The sequence below is a fragment of the Scophthalmus maximus genome, chromosome 2 (genome assembly GCF_022379125.1).
Source record: "Scophthalmus maximus strain ysfricsl-2021 chromosome 2, ASM2237912v1, whole genome shotgun sequence".
Classification (NCBI taxonomy): domain Eukaryota; kingdom Metazoa; phylum Chordata; class Actinopteri; order Pleuronectiformes; family Scophthalmidae; genus Scophthalmus; species Scophthalmus maximus.
The window spans coordinates 26,794,473-26,818,081 of NC_061516.1; the positions used below are offsets into that span (position 1 = coordinate 26,794,473).

General features: G+C 47.5%; 2 protein-coding genes and 1 long non-coding RNA gene across 10 annotated transcripts; 1 reads left to right on the top strand and 2 right to left on the bottom strand.

The window, feature by feature from the left end:
- Window positions 1-156: 156 nt before the first annotated feature.
- nup98 (nucleoporin 98 and 96 precursor) lies at window positions 157-19,018 on the bottom strand. 8 transcript variants are annotated; one of them, XM_035624425.2, is made up of 35 exons: window positions 18,871-19,018; window positions 17,377-17,493; window positions 15,863-15,958; window positions 15,414-15,602; window positions 14,956-15,116; window positions 14,191-14,298; window positions 11,911-12,076; window positions 11,616-11,785; window positions 11,395-11,532; window positions 11,150-11,285; window positions 10,672-10,764; window positions 9,918-10,061; window positions 9,685-9,818; window positions 9,415-9,602; window positions 8,967-9,083; window positions 8,696-8,885; window positions 8,501-8,600; window positions 8,261-8,374; window positions 8,014-8,152; window positions 7,751-7,928; window positions 7,512-7,646; window positions 6,137-6,391; window positions 5,931-6,057; window positions 5,606-5,856; window positions 5,333-5,508; window positions 4,948-5,201; window positions 4,580-4,855; window positions 4,336-4,493; window positions 4,110-4,250; window positions 3,877-4,034; window positions 3,576-3,797; window positions 2,734-2,975; window positions 2,460-2,614; window positions 2,226-2,337; window positions 157-2,021 (listed from the first exon to the last, which is right to left on the bottom strand). In XM_035624425.2, exons 2-35 carry the CDS (start codon window positions 17,453-17,455, stop codon window positions 1,822-1,824), a joined length of 5,502 nt encoding a protein of 1,833 aa, XP_035480318.2. In that variant the 5' UTR covers window positions 17,456-17,493; window positions 18,871-19,018; the 3' UTR covers window positions 157-1,821. The 8 variants fall into 8 exon arrangements, with proteins under 8 accessions (XP_035480318.2, XP_035480317.2, XP_035480315.2 ...); XM_035624424.2 differs by having other exon boundaries at window positions 11,616-11,788; XM_035624422.2 differs by having other exon boundaries at window positions 11,896-12,076.
- Window positions 18,984-20,326, top strand: LOC118300331. The gene is made up of 2 exons (XR_004790069.2): window positions 18,984-19,119; window positions 20,001-20,326. It is a non-coding gene; the product is annotated as an uncharacterized LOC118300331 (long non-coding RNA).
- A 1,144-nt stretch (window positions 20,327-21,470) lies between these two features.
- Window positions 21,471-22,478, bottom strand: LOC118300318 (odorant receptor 131-2-like). Its single transcript, XM_035624624.2, has one exon. The coding sequence runs from the start codon at window positions 22,422-22,424 to the stop codon at window positions 21,471-21,473; it is 954 nt and encodes a 317-aa protein (XP_035480517.2). The 5' UTR covers window positions 22,425-22,478.
- Window positions 22,479-23,609: the final 1,131 nt, after the last annotated feature.

Sequence of the window (23,609 nt, forward strand, 5' to 3'; positions counted from 1 at the left end):
GTAATTATCTTTAAAACATAAATTACCAAATTTGAGCAATTTAATAAATAACTCATGAAATCATTACAACTAATTATAGTTAGTAGGCGCCCCCTGGTGGTCAGATCTCATTAAACACCGTTCCTTCTTCAAGGAAAAATGACGAACACAGAGCTGTTTATTTCTACTTGACTTTATTAAAAAATATTATCAACAAAATCATCATTAAACATGCGCACTCACACACACACTCAGAGTTTGTGTTAAACTGGAGAAACGACTTCAAAGAAACAAACTGATTTTACTTTGAGAAAAACATAATTGTCAAATTTTATCTACAACAGAAAGAAAATGATCAATCTATCGACGTATCGATCGATAAGTGAAAGGATTCGTTTGAAAACACTTATTAACAATCGTATGATGAAGATAAAAATGACCTGAGGCCATTTGATTTTTACAAAATATATAGAGAAGATTGCTGAGGTGAAACTCAGAGAATCTGGTTTTAGAAGGAAATTCTTCACTGACAGATGAAAATAAAAATAACTTGTCACACACACACACACACACACACACACACACACACACACACACACACACACACACACACACACACACACACACACACACACACACACACACACACACACACACACACACACACACACACACACACACACACACACACACACACACACACACACACACACACACACACACACACACACACACACACACACACACGTTTCGTCAACATCCTGCGTCTTTGCTCACTAACCCACACATGACTGATGCTAAGCTAACGGCTGTTTTTACTCCCACATCATAAAACCAAATATCTGAATGAAAAAAAAAGTTCATCTATAAGGCGGCACTTTCTTTGGGGGTCAAAGGTCAAACGGATAATTCAAATTCACATTAACGCTCTTGAACACAGCGCGACAACGAAGCTGATCGATCCAGAGTCAGTTTCTAAACAATCTGAAAATCAATCAGACCTGAGCTTCTTCATCTTCACCACCTGCATTATATAATATATACTGTAATGTACAAGGTGAGTGAGCGTTCAGTGAATAACAACCTGCAACGACGTATTTAAGAAAAAATACTCAAGAATTAACAAGTCGTCGATTAATCCACAGGTTCGTCTCTGATGTGAATTATTTAGTTTCAGCTCATTAACATATTAATCAATACTGGAGACGATGTGATGTTTTAAACTGAAGCTCAAGTTTCACGAGTCTGAAAGATTCAAATCAAACTGAAAGAAACTGGATTTAAATAAAACTGAAACAAGTTACAACCAGTTAGGGCTTGTTACAACTGGTATCAACCGGTTACAGCCGGCTACAGACAGTGGCAGTTAGTTAACCCCTTTTGCAACCAGTTCTAACCGACTACAACCAGTTACAACCAGTAACAGCTGGTAACAACCGGCTAAGCCAGTTAGAGCTGGTTACAACCAGTTGAACTCAGGTACAACAGGTTTAAACTAGTTACCAGTTACAACTAGTTATAATTGGCTTCGACCAGTTACATCCGATAACAGACAGTTACAGCTGGTTTCCCCAATTGTTTTATTTATATCATTAATTTTGAGATAAAAACTTTGTTGAAAAAAACTTTTTAGTTTGATGTAAGTGTGTTTGGGGTCTGATGTGACGGTAGATGTGTGAAGACGCTCGTGTTCGATTCCGTGTCTTTGAATCATCGCAGCTCAAACAGACAACGTCCAGAAACTGAAGCACAACAAACTGCAGGTGGAAACTTTTCTTTCATCAGTTCAGTTTCAACGCCTGAACAAACTTCTCAAAGTGTCTCGCTATCGCCGCCGCGCCCTCATTGGCCGACGATTAGCTGCCGCAGGTACGACTGGGTGAGGCCGCGCAGCTCCTCCAGCGTGTAGTCCTCCGGCATCGGCAGGCGGGTGACGTGCGGCGCCAGCTGGGCGAGAGGGACGCCGAGGGAGTCGGACGCCGCGTCGCCCTGCTGCAGGCTGAGCACCACGCGCAGGATGTTGGACACACGCTTCGCCATTTCTGCAGAGGGAGGGAGGGAGGGAGGGAGGGAAGGAGGGAGGAGGGGGCGGGGTCAGATGTGTTGTCATGGAAACATCAGGTTGTCATTCCATATTAATAACTAACTGTCAATCATCAGTCACATGACGAGTCACACGAGTTACAAATTCTGGGCGTCGGCCTCTCGTCGCTAGGTAAACTCAATGACGATGATGGAGCTCTCACCTGATTGGGCGAGCCGGTCTCTGGCCGTGCTGCACGGCAGGAGCTCGATTCTGCCACAGAGCGACGTCACGTCGGTGTAGAGTCGCTCCAGCTCGTAGCCGCTGTTCTCCATCTGTCGGCGAGGACGAGAAACACAAACGTCATTTACTCGGTTACTGAGTTTGAATGCAGTGAATGAGTTTTAAAAAAAAAAATGTATCTACAGATTTAGATTTTACATTAAAAACAAACAACCTGCTGGATGTCCTGCAGGGTCTTGATGACCCGGATGTAGTCCAGGTAGACCCTCCCCGCCGTGTCCCAGTCCTGGATGCTGGTGCTGTGTTCAGGGACCGCCAGCCCCTCCAGGAACTCCAGCAGGTAGTCGTGGTTGTCGTTGATGATGCAGTCTGCGGGTGGAACCATAAACACGTTCACAAAAAATTATAAATAACCTTAAAGTTAATTCTGGTCTTTATCTAAACTTTTGAACCACGACGACATTAAAGTAGAAAACATTTGGTTGGACCTGAGGCCAGATGTTGGATGAGTAGCCGGTGACACTGGCTCCAGTACCCGGCCCGGTAAAGCTGCAGCGCCTCCTGGTGGCGGTCAGCGTCCCGCCGGGCCCTGGTGGCCTTGGCCTCGTGGATCCACTGCCCCGGGATCAGCAACCGCTCCGTCAGGAAGCGTTCCCTCCGCAGCGACTCGTCCGTCTCCAGCAGGGGGCAGTGCAGCGTCAGCATCTCCCTCACCGCTCGCTCGCGCTGACTGAGGACGAGAGAAGAAGGGAGATCAGAACAGCATCTGACGCCATCGCAGAAAGAAATCGACCATTAAGAAAGTTAGCCGTCGACTGTTTTGGTGTTTGATTAATGATCAGATATTAATCTTTGTACGATGAAGACATTTGGGATTTTTACATCTTCAGTTGTTTTCTTCAAACCCGTCGACTGTTTCGCCAGAGGATCAATAAATCTCCACGTCTACACATTTAAATATTAATTAAGGAAAAGGAAGAAATGTGATCTGATCAGTTTTTTTTTACCTTTAAAATTCACTGGTCAGAAACACAAATCAGGAAATCACTGAAACTTCACCTGTAGATCTGATATTTGATAAACTTTTATTATATATACATATATATTGATCTGGATCTAATATTTAACTGCATCAGAGAAAAACACGAAAACCCCCAAAAAGTGATGATAAAACCTTTGAAGCATTTGGCATCTTGATTAATAAAATCATAATAATTAAATTCCGCTCAGCAGCAAATCAATATCTAGTAATCAACGTTTCCCGGAACAAACTGAGCCTGACGTCATGTTCAGTGGTCGTGATGTGATCAGGCGAGGTCGGTGGACGTACGTGTGCTCGGGGATGTGCAGCAGGATGAAGATGGCCATGTGCCAGAGGCCGGCGCTCTCCAGCTGCGCGGCGTAGCTGGCGTGGAGGAGGCCCTGCCGCGAGGCGCTCAGATGGCTATAGTGTAACGCCTGCAGGACGCCCCACAGGTGCCAGCTGAGACGATAGTCCAGGCGCTGCCACGTGATGGTGAGCGGCTCCAGCAGCTGCTGCAGACTGTAGTGTCTGCAAGACGATAGCGGGGCGTTAAAGGAGCAGTCCGCCAATCAAACTGAATCAAAATGTGAATCTACTGACAATTTACCTGTCGCTGTAGAGTTTGAGCAAGTGGAAACACAGGTCGTACAGCGGCCGTTTAGACTCCTCCTCCTCTTCCTCCTCATCCATCATCATGTCCAACTTCTCCGCCTCCAGGTATGGAGGCAGGGGGGCGCAGGCGTACTTCCCCCCCTCACACGAGCCCTTTAGAGGGAAGGTTGTCGTCATTCGGCAGCTGAGATAATGTGAAGAGAAAGACAGACGGCGGCGGCGGCTTACCTGGAAGGCAGCTTCATACTTGGCGAGGGCGTCCGCCACGGAGGCGGTCGGAGGCAACATGAACCAGAGGTGAACGGCGACGCAGCGTTTCCAGTCCAGCTGCGAGCAAACATTCACCACGGAGTCCGACGACTGCCACACCTGCAGGACGGACAGGACACATCTCCGTTATCCGACAACAATCTGACTCACACAATCAGAAAAAACGTAAACCATAGAGTCATACAGGTTTCCCAGCGAGCAGTGTGAAGATGCGCAGCCGCTCCTCCGGCAGGTAGCAGTCCGTCTGCATGCGGTTCCAGTCGGCGAGCTGAAGGGCGAGCAGGTCGCGGCCGTACTGCGAGCCCACGGCCTGCGACAGCAGCAGCGACAGGCGGTGGTCACCTGAGGACGAAGAGCAGGAAGTGATAAGAGCCGAGGAGGGAAGGTCACGTTCGTTTCGATGTGGACAGGTCCGTTCGGCTCCTCACCTTCTTTCTGCGCGAGTCGACACGCCTCGCTGATGCGGTTGCCCGTCAGATAGCTGAAGATGGCATCCGTGTGGCGCCCCCTTTCCACCTGGGCCACTTCCTCCTCCACCCTGCAGGTGGCGCCGTGCGACAGCCAGGCCGAGAAGGTTCGCCGTCTCTCCAGCTGCTGCTCGTAGTCGCTGGGCGCGTCGTCATCCGGCTCCTGGTCTGCGGGGCCCAGCCGCCCCCACAGCGCCGCACACAGGGTCCACACCTCGGCCCAGTGGCCCAGGATGGCTGCAGGACAGAGACGTTGGGGTTAACGTCACAGCTTGTCTTATTGTGAAATTCTGAATGTTATTATTAAAGTTTTTGGCTCCGTCACTCACGGTCTGCGTCGCCCTGTGCGTCGTTCAGCTCCGTGATCCACTTGGCATATTCGTGCAGCGCCGCCACGCCGAGCTGCGGTCGCACCAGGGGGCAGGCGGAGGCATCAGTGGCGCTGATGGTGCTGTGCTGCAGGCAGATCTCCAGGGGGCGCTGCAGCACCGCCTGGCTCCCTTCACCCTCCTCCTCGCAGGTTGCCCGAGGCTCAAGACCCACCAGCTGCTCCAACACCACCTTGTACGGGCTCTCGACGAGTCTGAGGGAGGCGACACTCAGGTGAGAAACTCTGCGTGCGTGCGTGCGTGCGTGCGTGCGTGCGTGCGTGCGTGCGTGCGTGCGTGCGTGCGTGCGTGCGTGCGTGCGTGCGTGCGTGCGTGGCTCTCTTACGGTTTGCTCCTGGCAGGTTTCGGCAGGAAGCTGAAGTCGGTCTTGCCGGTCTGTTCTTGGTGTTTGGAGGTCGGTGAACTCAGCCGCTCGCCGCAGTGCGCGAGCGTCCAGCCGGGACCCCACCCGACCCGGAAGGATCGACCCACAAATAGCCCGGTGTCCATCAAAAAACTCCCCTGAAAAAACGACATTGATCTGTTGTAGAGGTTTTTGTTTCGTCCACACACCAGAGATATTAAACTGTCAAAGATGAGCAGAAAAACCAGAACCAACCTTCCCGACAGTGACCGACTCTTTGAGGGCGACGGGGCCGCCCAGTCGCCGTACGCCCACCGTCCTGACCGACGGCTCTGGGGTGCGAGGGGGCAGCAGGAAGGAGGGGCTGGGCCCCGCCCAGTGGAGAGAGCGGGGGGCATCGCCCAAAGACGGGGACGCCCGGGACAGAGGACGTGGAGGGTGAGGAGAAGAGTCTGAGAGCTGAGAGAGGAGGCCGGAGGTGAAACGAGCCTGAAGGAGACCGCCCACTGGAGAGAGAGAGACTTATGAAATAATCAATATTTGAGTTGATAAGAAACAGGTGGAGGTTTGAGTTTCGTACCAGACGTTCTGCTCTGAGCTCCCGTCAGGACGAGACGAGGAGAGGAGACGTCAACCTTCATCACTCCTCGATCCACAAACATGTCGCTCTCCTCCTCGTCCTCCGCGAACAGAGATGCCTTCATGATCTGACGAAACAAACCAGAGTTCAGCGCTTTTATTTTGGCAGGAGCATGGACAGGTGACTCACTTCCTGTGTCTCTGTACCTGCAGAGTGTGCGGGTTGATGCCCAGCGAAGACGCGATGTGGCTGGACGCCGAGATGCCGTCGTGCTCGGCGAGGGTCAGACCTCCGAGCTTTGCGCTCGTTGACTCCGCCCCCGGCAGGTCGCTCTCAGCGTCGTGGTCCTCCTCCTCCCCTCCTCCCAGCATGCTCTCTGTCGGGAAGCTCTGGGTGATGTCGGCCATGTCGCTGTCCAGCTCCGCCACGCCACCGCTTGGAACCTCCACGACAACTTTGGACTGAAAGCACACACACACACACACACACACACACACACACACACACACACACACACCAATGATTATTAATAACTTCCATGTGGTGTTTGAGTTGTAGTAACGTTGTGTGATGATTTGACACTGAACTCATCACTGAATGAATTATTATTTTTTTAACATTTCAGTTCAAACAGATTTGATTGTTGATTCAAAACCAGACACAGACACGCTTCTTCACACCAAAGATTAAATATATTGTTTATTTTCTCTCATTAATTACAAATATGAATATCAGCACAGAGACTAAAACTAAAACTTTGACCTGATTTTAAAAAATTATGTTTAAAAAACACCAGAAGTTCATGATTTAATATCTAGAGTCAGAGAATCAGATAGAAACCAGCTGTGACGAGTTGTGTTTGTCGTCATGACGACATGTCACCCGTCATGAAGAAGAAACAACTGTATTTCACACATGACAAAGAAATTGAAAAAAGAAATTTGAAATTATTCTTTGTTTATGTCAATTTCCCAAAATCCCCCCAAAAAGTTCACAAACTAGAGGATTGTCAAGGAGACCTGGAAAATGCACTGACTGTTGTTTCCTGTTCTCTCAGTGACTCTAAATAAAGATTGACGACATGACGATTCCTTTAAAGTGAAGTCAAATCATCACGATCGCCCCCTGGTGTCTGGCTGCCGTACAGGTCATAAGCCACGCCCCCTCCATGTTCACAGGAGGAACATGGACCAAAAAAAAAAATCCCCCAAAAATTTCACACTGATGTTTGTGTTTGTAATCACTTTGATTTTCATTAGGTATTTGATATAAAAAAAACGGGCTGAGACGTCATCATTGACAGCTGACTCATGATTGGTTGAGAACGCGTATGGGCGGGGCCACCAGTCACATTACACCGGTCGCTGAAAACAGCTGATCACCGACGAGCGCAGTGAGTGAAACATTCCGATAAAGTATCTCAAGTTGACGAGACAATAAAGTTTCATCACTCGTCAGAGAAAGAGAAAAAGAAAAAACATTTTTTGCTTCCATCTGAGTTTGAGTGAATCTTCCTCAGGTGTGTCACTGAGGATGAGGAGGGCGATGATGAAGAGTGTGGATGGGCGCAGGCTGCTCTACCTGAGCCTGTGGTGCCACCTGCTGCTGGGAAGGAGGAAGTGACATCATGGTCTTCAGCTTCTTGGGGTCGGTTTTCAACGGCACGTCGTCGTCTTCGTCAGAGTCCTGGAGGCCATATTTGGAGAAGTGGGCCACCTGCGGGGGAGAGAGAGGGCAGAGTCAGTCACACCTGGATTATGCAGCTTTAGTTGTATGGCAAAGTGAACATACAACGTGTGGGCGGAGCCACAGTCACTGACCTCGAACACCCAGGAGCCCGTCTCAGATCGGTACTCCAGGAAACGCGCTCCCTGTTTTCGCGAGGCTTTCTCCAGACGCCCCTCGTAGTTCATGTCGGTCAGACGCTCGGGGCTCCGGATCTGAGCACAGCTCGTCTTGTCATTTGGCCAAACGCCGTCCAGTGTCACTTCCGCCCGCCTGCGAGCACACAGAGAGACAGCGTCAGAATACAGGACGGGAAGCTAGACAGACGCCGACACAGCGGACTGACGTCAGGACCCACCTGTTAAGCCCCTCCCCCTCTGGTGGCTTGTTCTTGTCGTCCGGGTACACGATGACCTCCTTGCGTCTGAAGTGCACGATCTCGTCCAGGTTCAGTCCCGTCACGTTCACCTCCCCGGGGAAGAAGATGGAACCGTAGCCTGCGAATAAGGGCAGAGCGGGGAGAGACGTGGGTTCAATCAGAGCTTGTGTGATTGATTTTTTTTTCACCTCTAACGACCTCAGGGCCTTCCGGGGGTCAACGTTACCTTTCCTGCCAACGGTGAAGTTATCCACTGAACAATCTCCGTGGTCGTCAACCATCTCCGCAAGATCCTTCATGGAGGGGATGGTGTAGTAACCCACTCGGTTCAGGACGATGCCTGAAAATACAGAAAACGTGATCGATTCATGTCGACTCGTCTCCTGTGGACCTCTCTGATGTTTCTTTATCGCGAACAAAAGATTTTATGAATAATAAAAAATTTTTTTTTAAAAAGGTTTGTAACCTGCCGGATGAGGAGCTTGTTGAACCTCCTGAGGCTCCTCCTCCCTCTCCTCCTGCAGAGACTCCTCCCCCAGAGACGCCGACACGTCATCACTGCTCAGCTGAGGTCACAGACACAAACCATCATCAATCAGCAACTATGTGTCAACATATAATGTCAGAGTTTCCGTCGATGTCGTCACGGCAACACACTGACCTCCAGGCCGTTCCTGGCGGGTTTGTGCATGTTCAGGTCACTGATGGTGTCCTGCAGGCTGGCGTGGACGCGGCCCTGCGGGATCGGCTTGGCGATGGGGTTGACATAGAAGTGCGTGACCTCGGGGTCGTCGTCCACTCGGCTGCCGGGCCTCACCAGCTCCCTCAACTCGTCCTCATCCTCCACCAGGCTGTGGGAAGGGAGAACACGTCATGTCGCGTTCACAACGTCTAGTGTGTGTACGTGTACGTGTGTGTGTGTGTGTGTGTACCTGTGTCCGTTGTGTGGATACTCTGATGGTGAAGCGAGGTCGTCCGTCTCGATCTCCGTCTGGCTGTTGTACTGACTGCTGTTCAGATTCTTCAACACAAGTTTCTTGATACTCTTCCTGTGGGGGGACACACACACACACACACACACACACACACACACACACACACACACACACACACACACACACACACACACACACACACACACACACACACACACACACACACACACACACACACACACACACACACACACACACACACACACACACACACACACACACACACACACACACACACACACACACACACACACACACAATTTGAACAGCACTTTTGCTGTTTTATAGAATTAAAGCACCGAAGGTTTGAACCTCATGCTGTTAACGATGAGGCGTTCAGGTAACAGAAACCCATTACCATGGCTATGCTACAGACAGTGCGTACCTGGGTACGAAGGCGCCATTGGTGAGCGAGGGCTCGTCATCGTCCAGGCCGTCAAATAGCTGCGACTTGGATGAGCCGGATGACGTCAGCGCTTTGGGCCGGACCCTGGTTGCGGGTCGAGGGGTCAGCTTGTAGTGGGTGGGCGTGGTCAGAGCCTTCTGGGCTGTTGGATTGGTTGGTTTCAGACGCTGTGAGAAGAGGAGGAGGGGGAGCTGTGAGCAGAGTTTTCAACGAACAAAGCGAAAAACAACACAAGGGACATGAACTCACCTCCTCCTTCTTCTTGGGGTCTGACAGCGGGTTCCTGAATAGCGGCGAGTCTCCGTACGGAGAATATGCCAGAACGCTGAGCTGCTGCTGGAGCATGGCCTGCTGGGCCGCGGCGCCGCTCGGGTCCGTGAGCGCTGGAGGAAAAACATGTCACATTTAAAGACAGATGAACACTTCTGTAGTTTTTGTTTAACCCTGCTGACAAACGCTGAAACGCGGACGGTCCGTCTCACCGACTGGCTGCTGCGGCGCTCCGAAGCCCAGGGCGCTGGATCCACTGTTGAATCCCGTCGCTCCGAAGGTTCCCATCGTTCCCAGCGTGGTTCCCAGTTTGTTCTGGTTGTTCCCGAACAGCGACGTCTGCCCGGCGCCCACTGCTGAACACACACACCACTGGGTAAGTATATCAGTGAGGACCGCGACCTCACAGCAGAACGTCAGGCTGCGAACTCAACGGGTTCAGCTCGCAGGCGTTCCGGTCGACTGTGACCAGACTGGTCATTGCCTCAGAAACCAGCAATCAGACGACTGATTGATTGATTCATGATTAGTCAATGTTGATCATCTATTGAATCACCGACACGAACATCAGGAGACGAGGTGATGTCATCAAAAATCTGCTTGTTCGACGACGCCACCTGGCTGTTAAATATTTGGTTACATTTTCCCAGTTTGTTCATTTTAATTAAATTTTAATCCGTCTTCACGCGTTGTACTGTAATAACATTTTACTGTTCATAAACCGTGGCCGTCAATTATTTTCTCAGTTCATCGTCAATCGTCATCAATTTAATGCAACTTTATTCAAACTGCCACTTTTTATCATTTACAACCGCGAAGAGGCTGAAAACCAAATGTTTGACAAACAACTTCAGTCTTAATCGGATCGTCAAAATGACAAATCAGTTAGGGGACGGTCCACTGAAGATTATATACTATATCTAATAATATCACTTAATTCAAATGTATGAAAAGTGTGACTGTTACCTGCTCCAAAGCTGGTTCCCAGTCCGGTGCCGAGTCCGCCAGTGGCTGGTTTGTTCCCGAACAGACTCCCTGCAGCTGGGTTCGTCCCGAAGCCTGCATCAACAAACAACAACAACAGAACCATCGGTAAAAGAGTCCGAGTGACTCATCGGCGGATACGAATCTTTTACAGATTTAATATTTATAATTTAGGGGAAAGAAAAAATATTTTATTTGTGTTTTCTTTTTATTTATACTTACTTATAAAAAAAGTTTATGGGTTAACTGTAAAATATCAAGACTTTAAAACATTTTTTTTGTCAGAGGTTTGACGACAACATCCTGGGAATTTTATGTAATATAAATATCGTTTGACATCATTTACTCCCTAATATCGGCGCTGGCCCCCTAAAAAAATTTGAGATCCTGTCAGACTTTTAAACATTAACGAGAGTTCGATGTGCCGTTGCCACCAGAGGCGTGGACTAACGTCACTCACCGAAGGAGGACGCGTTGGTGCCGGGTCCCAGCGTGAGGGCTGGCTTGTTGCCGAAGAGCCCGCCACCGGTGCCGAAGGACGGGGCGCTGGTGGTGGTGGCGCCGAACCCACTTGTCTTGTTACCGAACAGAGTCGACTGCGAGAGAGCCGATGAGAGAAACATAAAAAAATATTCACGATAACACTTTTCACACATGGTTCAATAAACTTCCGTCGTCAGGACGACAGAGCATTTGACTTTGTACCGATGTGCCGACGTTTCCAAACCCGGCGTTGGTTTGTCCGAACAGTCCGGTGGCCGTCCCGAAGCCGGGGGCTGTGCTGGTCTGAGCGGCGCCAAACAACCCGCCCGCCTGAGCCGGCGCAGTCTGGCCAAACAAACCCTGAAGCGCAGGAAGAGGAGCGGTGAGAACGACGACAACATGACAAAATAAAACACCAGCATTGAGTTTTATCAGACTGTCACCATGGTGCTGGTGTTGGCCTGGCCAATGGTGTTCGTGTTGCCGAAGGAGAAGCCAGTGTTGGGCGCAGTGGTGGTCTGACCGAACGGCTTGAACAGGCTGCTGGCCGGTTGCTGGGTCGGTTGCGTGAACAGGCTACCGGTGGCGGCACCGAACCCGCCGGGCGCCGCCGCTGCTGCGGAGATGACAAACACAAAGGAATCATTTTTACGGCATCAGAGGACGAGAAGTCGTCGGGACGTCTGAGGTGAGAAGCAGCTTCTGTCCTCAACAGAACTTTACCTGCTCCAAACGTGCCTTTGTTCGGCCCAAACGAGAAGCTGGCGTTGGGGGCTGCGGCGCCAAACAGGCCCGTGGCGGCACTGGATGTGGGCGTGGCCGAACTGAACAGGCTGGCCGTCGCAGCTGCCATCTGGGTGGTCGGGCCCTTCCGGCCCGCCTGGTAATCCTCCAGCCTCAACTCCTGCAGAGAAACACGAGAGAGAGACATCATCAGATCATAAACTTTATACAAAAAATTTCTGGTAGCTTCAGTCGTACAGGAAGAAAAACAGGAAGTAAAAGCAGCAACAAACAAATGGACGCAGCGAGTGAAAACAAAAGAAAGTACATAAGCTAAAAAGTTAAATAAAAGGCACTTGTTAAAGTTAATGATACATTTACACATAAATAGGTAGAATGTTGTGATCAGTGTCTTTGATGTATGTGTGTGAGTGTGTCGAAGTCTTTGATGTTACACAGCCACATAAGTTTTATCCTCCATGTGTGATACGTCATGACGTCTCACCACAGCGACGTCGGGAGGATCTCAACGCTAACTGGCTTTCACTGTCAACACGTCACGGGAATCTTTCGCTCTTGTAGCGACGTCAGTGTCCAGTGTTGAACGCACCATCACACATTTCAGTTGCAGCCACCGAAGCCCGGTGGGGAAACCAGCGGAGGCGGATTACGACACCCGTCATTACCTCCAGGGAGGAGGCGACGAGCTCGGCCCTGAGTGACAGTGTGTGTTGTGGGTCGACAGATGAGGTAGGTGTGTGTGTGTGTGTGTGTGTGTGTGTGTGTGTGTGTGTGTGTGTGTGTGTGTGTGTGTGTGTGTGTGTGTGTGTGTGTGTGTGTGTGTGTGTGTGTGTGTGTGTGTGTGTGTGTGTGTGTGTGTGTGTGTGTGTGTGTGTGTGTGTGTGTGCTCTCACCTCCGTGTCTGACGGGATTCTGACAGGATTCACTCCCTACATGTTATATACAATGTGATCTGTGTGTGTCTTTGACCCTTTGATGCACTGATCAAAGGGTCAAAGGCCGAACCTCCCCAACAGTCCCGTTTGTGAAATCACAACTCAACTGTCTGCAAGATGAAGCAAAAAAAAACCCAGATTCCCAATAAAGAATCTGTGACGTGTTGGTGTGGATCTGGACAAAGGGGGCGGAGCCATGAATGTTTTTATCTCTTTCCTTAAAGCCCCAGTGTGTAATTTTAGAAATTTTATGGCAGCGTCTGGTGGTAAAGTGTCAAACCACAACCAAATGAGCGTCCGACAAGAGACATTTCCGTTTCCGTCAGCGTCTGAGAATTCAACGTAAACACAACGTATTCCGGACCGTTTAGTTCAACAACCATATTCAACATAAGTAGAAACATGGAGACTCAAACGGAGGTTGGGTCCACCTCATGGAACTATATTTAACTCATTCAGAGTTGATGATACATATATGAACACATAGTTATGGACAATATATTAATTTTCTGCAATAAGTTCTTCTAGATGTTACACACTGTACTTTAATGTTGTGAGATAGAAGCTTTTTTTTTGCATGTTAAATAATGAATGAATCTTGGTTTTAAAACAATCAGACACATTTAGTGATTTGGTTCAGATCCCAATTTTTCTTTTTAAATTTAAATGTTGTTTTCACATGGAGACTGTCGGGTCTTGACGAAGGTTTGAGCCTTTGGTGCTTCTCAGTTGTTGTTTTGTTTACATTCTCCTCATTAAATAATTCTTGATGATGTGATGAATTAATTTTGTACGTACATTGACAAAGACAAAAGGAATATATGAAACCCGTCACACAAAAAATCTACTTCTTCTCAGGGTGTTTTTGTCACATTTTTACATTTGATCTGGTTACTTCTGGTTTAACTACGTGGGCTGCGTTTCCCTGATACTTCACATATTCTCTCTCTCTCTCTCTCTGATAATAACTTTAACTTCAAGTTGACTTAATTTTTTCGTTGCACCAAATTGCAGTAATATATTTTTTTCCCTCCTCTTCCCCAGGTGCGACACGGCTCATTTTTACTCTTTTTCTTCTTCTATGATACTTAAGCTCGCTGCCTCAACTTCCTTCATGGTCCCAAAGTCTGAACCATGAAAAAAAAAATTGTTTTCACGCTGCTAATGAACCGAACCGAGGGTCAGTTTGATCCGGTCGACGATCACCCCTTTCGGTTGGACCAAACTTTCACGCCTGCAATTTTGGACCAACCGGAAAAGTCCCAAGGTCACAAACGGATCAAATTCACGTATCTTATACCACAGTCGTGAACAGAGACGTTCAGTTGAACTCGCTCACCTCCAGAGATTTGTTCTCATACTCCTTCATTGCCGTGATGCACTGGTGTTTGGTGTTGATGCTTGTGGTCACGCCGGCTTTCACCATCGTGTCACTTCCTGTTGGAGGCTGAAGGGGGAACAAACGTCAGAACAAAAGGTCAAGTTTCATTTATCAAAATAAAAACACAACGACCATGAAAAGTTTTGATATTAAAACATCAACATTTTTAACAGAAAATTATGAAATAAGTGAGATTTAACTTCAGCGACAGGTTAAATATTCTTTGAGAAATACATTGTGTGAGGACTGCGCCCATCAACAGCTCAAATTCACTGTTTTGAATAAACTTTACGACTGACGAGTATTTTAGTTGTTAAAGAAGTCAATTTATCTTGTGAACAAAATGTCATGTGACGAGGAGAAGCTCTGTATCGATGCGACTGACAGTGAACGAGGATCTGCAGCAGGAGGATCTTCATGTGAATCAGCCTCACGTAGCAGCTGCTAACTGACGTTAATAGCTTTTATTCCACAGCCACACGCAGAAACTGTATCTGGTGAAACCAAAATGACGCATGACGCCCCAACTCTTTAATTGGAACTTTATCGATTGTTTCTAAGGTAAAGAAAATAGACAGATTGTTTTCATTGTGCACTGTCTCACCAGCACCCCCTGCTGGACCGGAGGTAATGAGAGTTGAAGTTCCAACTGTCTTATTAATTGTTGCAGCTCGAGTCTGTCTTGTATTTTTTAATGTAAATTTAAAACAGGCTCATACTCACATTGAACTTCACGGTCGTCCCCGGCTGCTGCTGCTGCTGCTGCTGCGTGGCGGAGAATCCCCCCGCGCCCCCGAACAGTGAGCTGGCTGCACCGAACGGGTTGGAGGCTGTGTTGGTCGCCCCGAACAAGCCGCCGCTGCTGTTGGTGCTTGTCCCGAAGCCTGAAGGACGGGAGAAAAACAAATCAACAACATCACACCACCAATGTCTGGAAACTGAGGAAAACTGCCTTCATCCAACATCTCCGTCAGCCTAAGAAGACTCGTGTGATAAACCTCATCACAGCTGCAATTCACTGAGATTCTGTTCAGACTTCAGTCTGGAAACTAAATATTTTTCCATACTCTCTTTTCTTATCCAGACCTGGAAGATACTGAAATCGAAATTCCAGACCGTAGTAAAGCTGGATGGAATAAAACAAGCTGTGAACTGTTCACCACTGTGTTGAGGCTTCTCACTTCCAAAAGATGTGGGTTTGGTGGCGCCGAAGGCATTGTTCGGCTGGGAGAAGAGTCCGCCGCTGGCGCCGGTCGCGGTGCTGCCGAACAGGCTGGTGGACGTGGCGCTGGTCGCGCCGAAGCCAAAACCGGTGCTGGCGGAGGAGGCAGCGGGCGGTTGGCTGAACGTACTGGACCCGAACAGGCCGCCTGCAGGACAGAGACGAGGAGCCGGTTAGAGTTCATCTACACGTCTCACATGAAAAGAATCTGGACAAAACAGAAGATTATAACAAGATGAAACAGAACAAATCACAGAGCAGCTGCAGTGTGAGATATGAAAATAAAAATAGAATCAGGTTCTGTAGATTTTCCGACCGTCGTCGCCGACTCAGCGGGTGAAACTTCCCCAGACGCTGAACTTAACGAGAGAGAAACATCTGGAGCGAAGGAGACATGAGCAGACAAACCGGGTTTGTTCTGTGTGGTGCCGAACAGGCCTCCGGTGTTGGTGGTCGTCCCGAACGCAGACGTCCCGAAGCCGCCCGTCGCCCCGAAGCCGGCGTCTGCAGACACACAGGTAACGTGAGGACGTTTCACTCTGATGCTGTGAACTCGAGTCCGACCGGTGACGTCGGCCGATGTGAGACGTTCACAGACACGTCTGGGTCGACGATCATGTTATGAAATCTTTTATTGTACAGAACAAAAAATGGGCATTTGTGTTTAATCAAATAAATGTATTAGTTTATTTTCTTAAAGTTCTACATGTTTGGTTGTATTTATGTTTTCTTTGTTTATTCATGAACTGAAATATCAGGCCTCAATTATATTTCTTTGTCACAAAGGTTTGATGACGACATCTCAGGAATCATTGACAGATTTAAAATATATTAAGGCTGCAACCAACGATTATTTTTATCATCGATTAATCGATAAGCTGTTTAGTTCATAAAATCGGGAAAAGGTTGATTGTGTTTCGCAAAACCTCAACATGATGTTTTGTCCAAAGATAGGGCTGGGTGACAAAACGATAACAATATGTATCGCGATAGACACGGAATCAATATCAATAGAAAATGCATTTGATAGAACATTTCAATAATTTTTTTTCCTCATTGGAAGAAACCGGAGCAAAGATTCTAGCTACGCCGCTAGATACGCCGGCCACTAGATACGCCGGCACTCGTCCTCTGGTACCTAGCAACGTATGGAGTGACACGCCTAATAGCCAATCGTGTAACAGTATCACATTTGGTTGCTCCATCTCGTGTTTGTGTTTCTTAGGTCATAAAAATGATCAATAATTATCGATATCGATAATCGTGATACAGTTTTCAGCCATATCGCCCAGCCCTATCCAAAGATATTCAGTTTAGTGTCACAGAGGAGCAAAGAAACCAGAAAATATTCACATTTAAGAAGCTGAAATCAGAGAATTCCATAAAAACTACTTGAACCGATTATCAAAAAAGTTGTCGATTAGTAATCGATTAACTTTTGCAGCTCTAGACGGCAGTTGCCCAGGAGGTAAAGACGGTCGTTCCACTTACACCCAGGGCGGGGTTCGATCCCCGCCTCCCCCAAGTCTGCATGTCGTTGTGTCCTCTGACGGGTCTGACAGTGTGTGAGCGTGACTTTGCGTGGCCAATGAGACTAGAAAAGCTCCTTAACCATTTGACATTTATAAATAAAACAACCAAATATTAAGAACTAGAAAAAAGTCAAATAAACCAGAAATAAGTCAAATAAACCAGAAATAAGTTAAATACAGACACAGATGCACATGTTCTCTGCGTCTGTAAACGAGCAGGACACTGACGCATCTGTGGAAGACTCACGTCGGCCGATTCTGTCGGCCTCTGGCTCGAGTGTCTATAGAGTTTCTGAGAATGAGCTTTGCCGGTCGCTGCTGTGGGTTTGAATGTCATCAAGTTCAAATGAATTACATTTGATAATTTATATATGAAAAAAAGAAACTTACTTTGTTGTCCGAAGGTGGATGCGTTGCCGAACCCGCCCGTCCCCCCGCCGAAGGGCGTCCCGAACGACTTGTTGAACATGTTGCTCCGCTAACAGGGCGACATAAGTCTCCGTCCGCCTGGAGACAAACGACAACATCCACTGCATGAACTTCTGTCACCACAGAGAAAACTGACAAGTCGCGGCTGTTACTTTACACACGAAACACTCTGAGAGTTAAAATCAGAGGAGGAGCCGATGGTTATTTTCATCATCACTTCATCTCAGCTCATCAGAAACTGGCCCAGACTCTGGACCAGAGTCCTGGTCCTGATCCTCCAGATCTCTCTCCCAACAAAGACCCACAATCTCCGGGCACAAAAACAAAACACTTGTTTGTGTTATTTTAACTTTATATGTATTTTTAACTGCGTACAGCAGCCAGCATACATATATATTTATATACGTATATACATACACGTATACATAAATACATACACGTATATACATACGTATATAATAATACATTTCATTTATAGAGCACTTTTCATTGCAATCTCAAATCTCTTTTAGCAATGAAATATATATATAGATATATATATCTATATATACACACCGACTTATTTATTATCAGTAGAAGTATTATTATGAGGCAGGTTGTTGGATCACAACTGTGAAACATTTAACTGAAAGAACTTCAAAACTAAATTAATCTGATAGATTAACTCTTAACAAAGAGAATTAAACCGTTCGGGAATCAGTTTAAATACATTATGCTTTGAACGATGTTTTCTATTATATATAATGTTTCAATGCGGCCACATGGGCGTCAACAAGTACAACGTGGAAGTGAAGTACAACTAAATACTGGAGTGGAGTACAAGTACCTCACACCTGGTCGTGAGTCTATGTACTTGTACGAGCGTGTTGTCGCTGGAGCAGCCGGATCACAGAGACAGAACCGGGTCCTCGGACCTGAACGGACCCGTGAACCGGGGGACGAGTCGCCATCACACCCCGTCGTCTCCACGTGCAGCTAACCGGGACTGTGTCGTCATCATCATCATCATCATCATCATCACAGATCCGTCGGTCCTTCACCACGACCAGCCCCGGGGCGGCGGGTGAGTCAGAGTCGAGTCGGTCCCAGAACGAGCCTGATCCGGATGAGACCAGTTCATAAACCTCGACAAACCCGCAGCAGCTCCGCCGTTTCCGCATCGGCTAACGACGCGCTAGCTCCGCACATCCCCGCCGCGCACAACCCGGAGCCACCGACTGACCCAGCTCCAGCCCGCTGAGTGTGAGCCGGTCACATCCGCACACACGCCGCGGGCTGATGTCGGACCTTCGCTCGCGGCTGTTGAAACGTTCAGTTCGGTGGAAGTTGCGCGCTGTCAAGCTAACGTTAGCCGCCTAGCTTAACCGCTAACTGCTTAGCATTGCTACGTAAACGTTAGCAAAACAACATCCAGACACACAAAAGAACAAGCGGCGGTTTGACGCGCGTTTTTACCTTCAACTGTGTTTTTAGGATCGTTCGGTTTCTCTCTCGTTCTTCCTCCAAACCGAGTGATGCGTCGCAGTCCGAAGTATTTACCGAGCGAAGTGTCTGAAGCGAAACATCCGCGGCGCCTCGAAGCTTCGTGTCGGCGAGGAGGGAAAACTCTCTTCTTCTTCTACTGCTGCTGCTTCTTCTTCATCCTGTGTCACTGGCGAGTCGCCACCAACGCGGAGCACTGTTGACACCAACAGGCTGAGTTAGGTATTACACATACATCCTTGAGATCATTCCTGTATTTTGTAGATGATTAAAGTTCCCCTCACGTTTTAAAGTATATAAAAATAATCTGCTATGACTAATATTTAGTTTAACATTTTTTTAAAAACCCTCTGAAATGAGTCTGGAAACCATCCACTCTCTCTCCCTCACTGAGGAGTCCTGAGACTATGATTATTCATGATATGCAAATAACACAGGCCCCGCCCAACACAACTGCTCACATGGCTAGAGGCAACATCAAAGAGATGCTAACTGCTAACGCTAACTGTCTGCTGACACACCTGCCGTCCTCTCGTGGATGCTAACTGCTAAGGATAATGCTAACTGTCTGCTGACCAACCTGCTGTCCTCTCGTGGATGCTAACTGCTAAGGATAATGCTAACTGTCTGCTGACCAACCTGCTGTCCTCTCGTGGATGCTAACTGCTAAGGATAATGCTAACTGTCTGCTGACCAACCTGCCGTCCTCTCGTGGATGCTAACTGCTAAGGATAATGCTAACTGTCTGCTGACCAACCTGCCGTCCTCTCGTGGATGCTAACTGCTAAGGATAATGCTAACTGTCTGCTGACCAACCTGCTGTCCTCTCGTGTATGCTAACTGCTAACGCTAACTTTCTGCTGACACACCTGCCGTCCTCTCGTGCATGCTAACTGCTAACGCTAACTTTCTGCTGACACACCTGCCGTCCTCTCGCGGATGCACTGCCTCTGCATATAGAATATACATTGGTTTGAAAGGATATTCACTAAATCTTTATAACGTCAACTTAGGTAACTCTCTTCTTTCGCTTTCCACTGTCAGAGGAAGCGGAAATACGACATCTACTGTACAATCAATCACGCTGTGATTCTCTTATCCAGAGCTCGACAATCCACAAGGACTCAGGAAACGAGATTGTGACTGGACTGACACCAACTTTATGCATAACAGAAGATACGAACTGTGACAAGCTCTTTTCAAGAAAAGTTTCCTGTTTACAACAGAATCAGCTCCTAAAAGAACAGGTTTTCAGTTTGTACAGAGGAAACAAGAAGATAGATATGATTGAAAATAAAAACAACAAACGGGCTGGAATGTTGAAATAATGGATTAGTGTGAAAGGAATTTACAAGTAGAAAAAGCTGGGACATTAAAATAATCATTGAAAGCAAAGAGTAAATGATATACAATAAAGATGGTGTCTGAACTTTTTCTCATGTTTGTTAATTGATTGTGCATCACAGGCTTAAAGAATGACGTTTATATCTGTATTTCATTACTTTGAGAATAAATTCATTCATTTCTACAATTGACAAAATGCATCTTATCACATCGGTAGTGAAAACAGTTTACTTTGAGATGGACTGAAAACAAAATGTTATGAATGGAAATCATATCATATCTGTTGCACGCGTGGACACAAAAGAGACTTCCACGCGTTCTGGTTCCGGTTCTGGAAATGCAGAGACACACACACATCAGCACAACATGTCTGCACACTGCAGGTTGTCTGTCTAATGAGTGAAGTGTGTTCCTTCCCCGTCTCACCCAGAGGACCCCTAAGCTGCCCAAATTGTCTGAGTTGCCATTCAAATCATCATCAGTTTACTACAACATTACAGTTGCTAGTGCACATGAATATGTCAGGTGAACATAAATTAACAAAATTATAATTATAATAAACAATGAAAAATAAGACGGGGGTGTCTATTAATATGTCCTAAACATCACTGTATCCCACATATCATTTTGTTCCTTTACCTTTCACATGTTTGACTAATGAAGTTTAATTAGTGAAGTTTGGTTTCTGGAGCATCACCCCCCCCCCCCCCCCCCAGTCCTCTCCCCTCCATCTGTTCGGGTGGAATCACGCCTGAATCATTCACCGTCAACATCCAGCACACCGACTTCCCTAAAAACCTTTCAATGACATATTGTCGTGGTCCTTGTCACCGTGAAATTCTATTGATCAGAGACACACTGACTAAACTACAGCGGGACTTTGTCCACAGAACTGTGTCCGGACATTCTCTGCACTTTCTCCTTCAGCCTCCTGGTTTAACCTCTGGAGAATATCTGAGTGAGTCACTGTGAGGAAACAGCAGCAGGAGAATCTCCTGAGGATTCACAGCGAGCGACTGGTGTTTTCATCATGTGCTGATCAGAACGATCCAGGGATTTTCTGACTCAGACATGTGGAAGACAAACTGCGGAGAATGTCCTGACACAGTTCTGTGGCCTCAGACTTAATTATAAACATGTCATCTTTCACAAACACGAGTTCCCTCTTTGTTTCTTGCTCTACAATAAACACGTGACGAACACACAGAGGTGAACTCGTGGCCTTTGTCTCAGTGCGAGACCTGAGTCTTGGTCGACACCTTCAGACGACAGCACAGGTGGAACAGGAGCACGGGCCTGATGCTCTTGTCTCTGAGCCCGTAGATGAGGCAGCTCAGACACCGCGGCAGCAAGATGATGAAAACATAAAAAACATTCAGGAGGCGCAGGAGCAGGTTCAGCGTGACAATTTTTGACACGGCGACAAGCATGGCGTTGTGCATGGTGGACAGCAGACTGAGGCCCAGCTGCACCAGGTGCAGCAGCAGCGTGTTACGAGCCTTATGAGCCGAAGCTTTGTCCGCAGACGCCGACCTGGCGGCGACCATCACGCCCACGTAGGTGGAGGCGATCGTCACGGTCGCAGAGACAAACAGAAAACAGGTGTAGGCTTTGTCATAATCATCGGACATCGACCCGAGGAACATGACAAATAAGCTGCAAAAGTTGCTCATCTGCAGCGTGTCCAGCTTCTCGAAGGGAAAGTCTAACAGCAGCAGAACCCGAGTGAGGACGTTCAACGACGTGAGGAACCAGACAACGGCCACGGCCACGGCGGTGTTCCTGATGGTGACGATGGCGGCGTGTCTCAGTGGGTAGCACACGGCCACGTATCTCTCCAGTGACATCACCACCAGTGTGAGGGGAGAGATTTCATTGGTGAGGTTGGCGAACATGACCAGCAGACCACAGACGGGGTACGTCAGCACCACTCGGCAGACAGACAGCAGGTACAGTAATTGGCTCAGTGTCATCTGCAGCGTGTCTGCCATCACCAGGTTGAACAACAGGACGTAACGGGAGGAGTCACGGAACAAGGCTTTGCTCCTCAGGGTGAACAACAAGGTGACGTTAATGAAGAAGAAGATGCAGTACGGTGCCGTAGTCAGAGTGGAAAACAACACTCTCTCCAGAAACACCAGTCCAACCGTCACGTTGCCCTGAGACTGACCAGCCCGCAACATCTCAGAGAAGCATTTAAATATCAACCTGTCGACGGAGCTGCAACGAGAAGCAGAATAAACCTTTGACCTCACGTTTTCTGAAAACAGTGAAAGAACAGTTGAATCCAAAAGCACAAATCATCCACACACACACACCCAACACACACATTTCCCTCCTGCAGATACAGAACATACTTGTGTGCCTGTAGGCAGAGCTGCTCTGCACAGTTCACCTGACCTCATGTTGTATATCAGCTTTAATCCTGCGCTAGGACTCACGTGACATAGTGTGATCATCTCTCTTCTGTTATTGGTCGACGCTGATCCATGTGATCGCAGCTCACACAGTGTGAAACCAGGGTCACCATCGTTCACGATGCTAGAACTAAAACAAGGAGGGAGAAAACTGTTTTGCGCTCGAAATATAAAAAAGAAAAGTCAGTTAAATAAAAACTACCACGATGAAGGTCAATCAGTCGTCCTAATGAAGACGACACAGTAACAAGCTGGTTCCAGAAGGGGGCAGCAGAGAGGGTTACAACTGCCATAAAAAGAGAAAGAGGAAGTCATTTAACTTCATGTTGCACGATGCCACGTTCCGTCATACCTCTGAACTCGGACGTCGGGATGGTGAATTTCTTCTGATTTTCTGAGTCGTAAATTCCGACTCGTTATCCACGTCCCCCAATACATCCGGTGCTTTATGGTCTGTTTGACACTCAATTTACTATTATTGTATCAAAACAAAAAAAATGAACATCATGTATTTGAAGAAGACTTGAAACTAGCAATTGAACCATGAACGTTCTCACAGAGTCGCCCTCTGCTGGTCAGTACAGAGAAGACAGGCTTCACACACTTGGGTTGTCTTTGTTGAGGACGCAGGTCACAGTGATGAGTTTGTACAGATTCATTATGACTTTTTCCACGTCATTATATATATTTTACTTTCTTTAATCATACGCTGCCTTTTATTATTTCGGTTTCAGTTTGTGAACTTGATTCACACTGTGACTCACTTTTAGCCTTTTCTCATCAAGCAATTACTCTTAGCACTCTTTGTATATAATGTATATAGCTTCTTGTGTATCGTTTCTTTTCTACTTGTATTCTATATTCTCTTGCTATATTTTATTATCGACCTCTTCCCTGATGCCTTTTGACTCTTGATGCTGTGACAAGTGAATTTTCCCAATGTGGAATTAA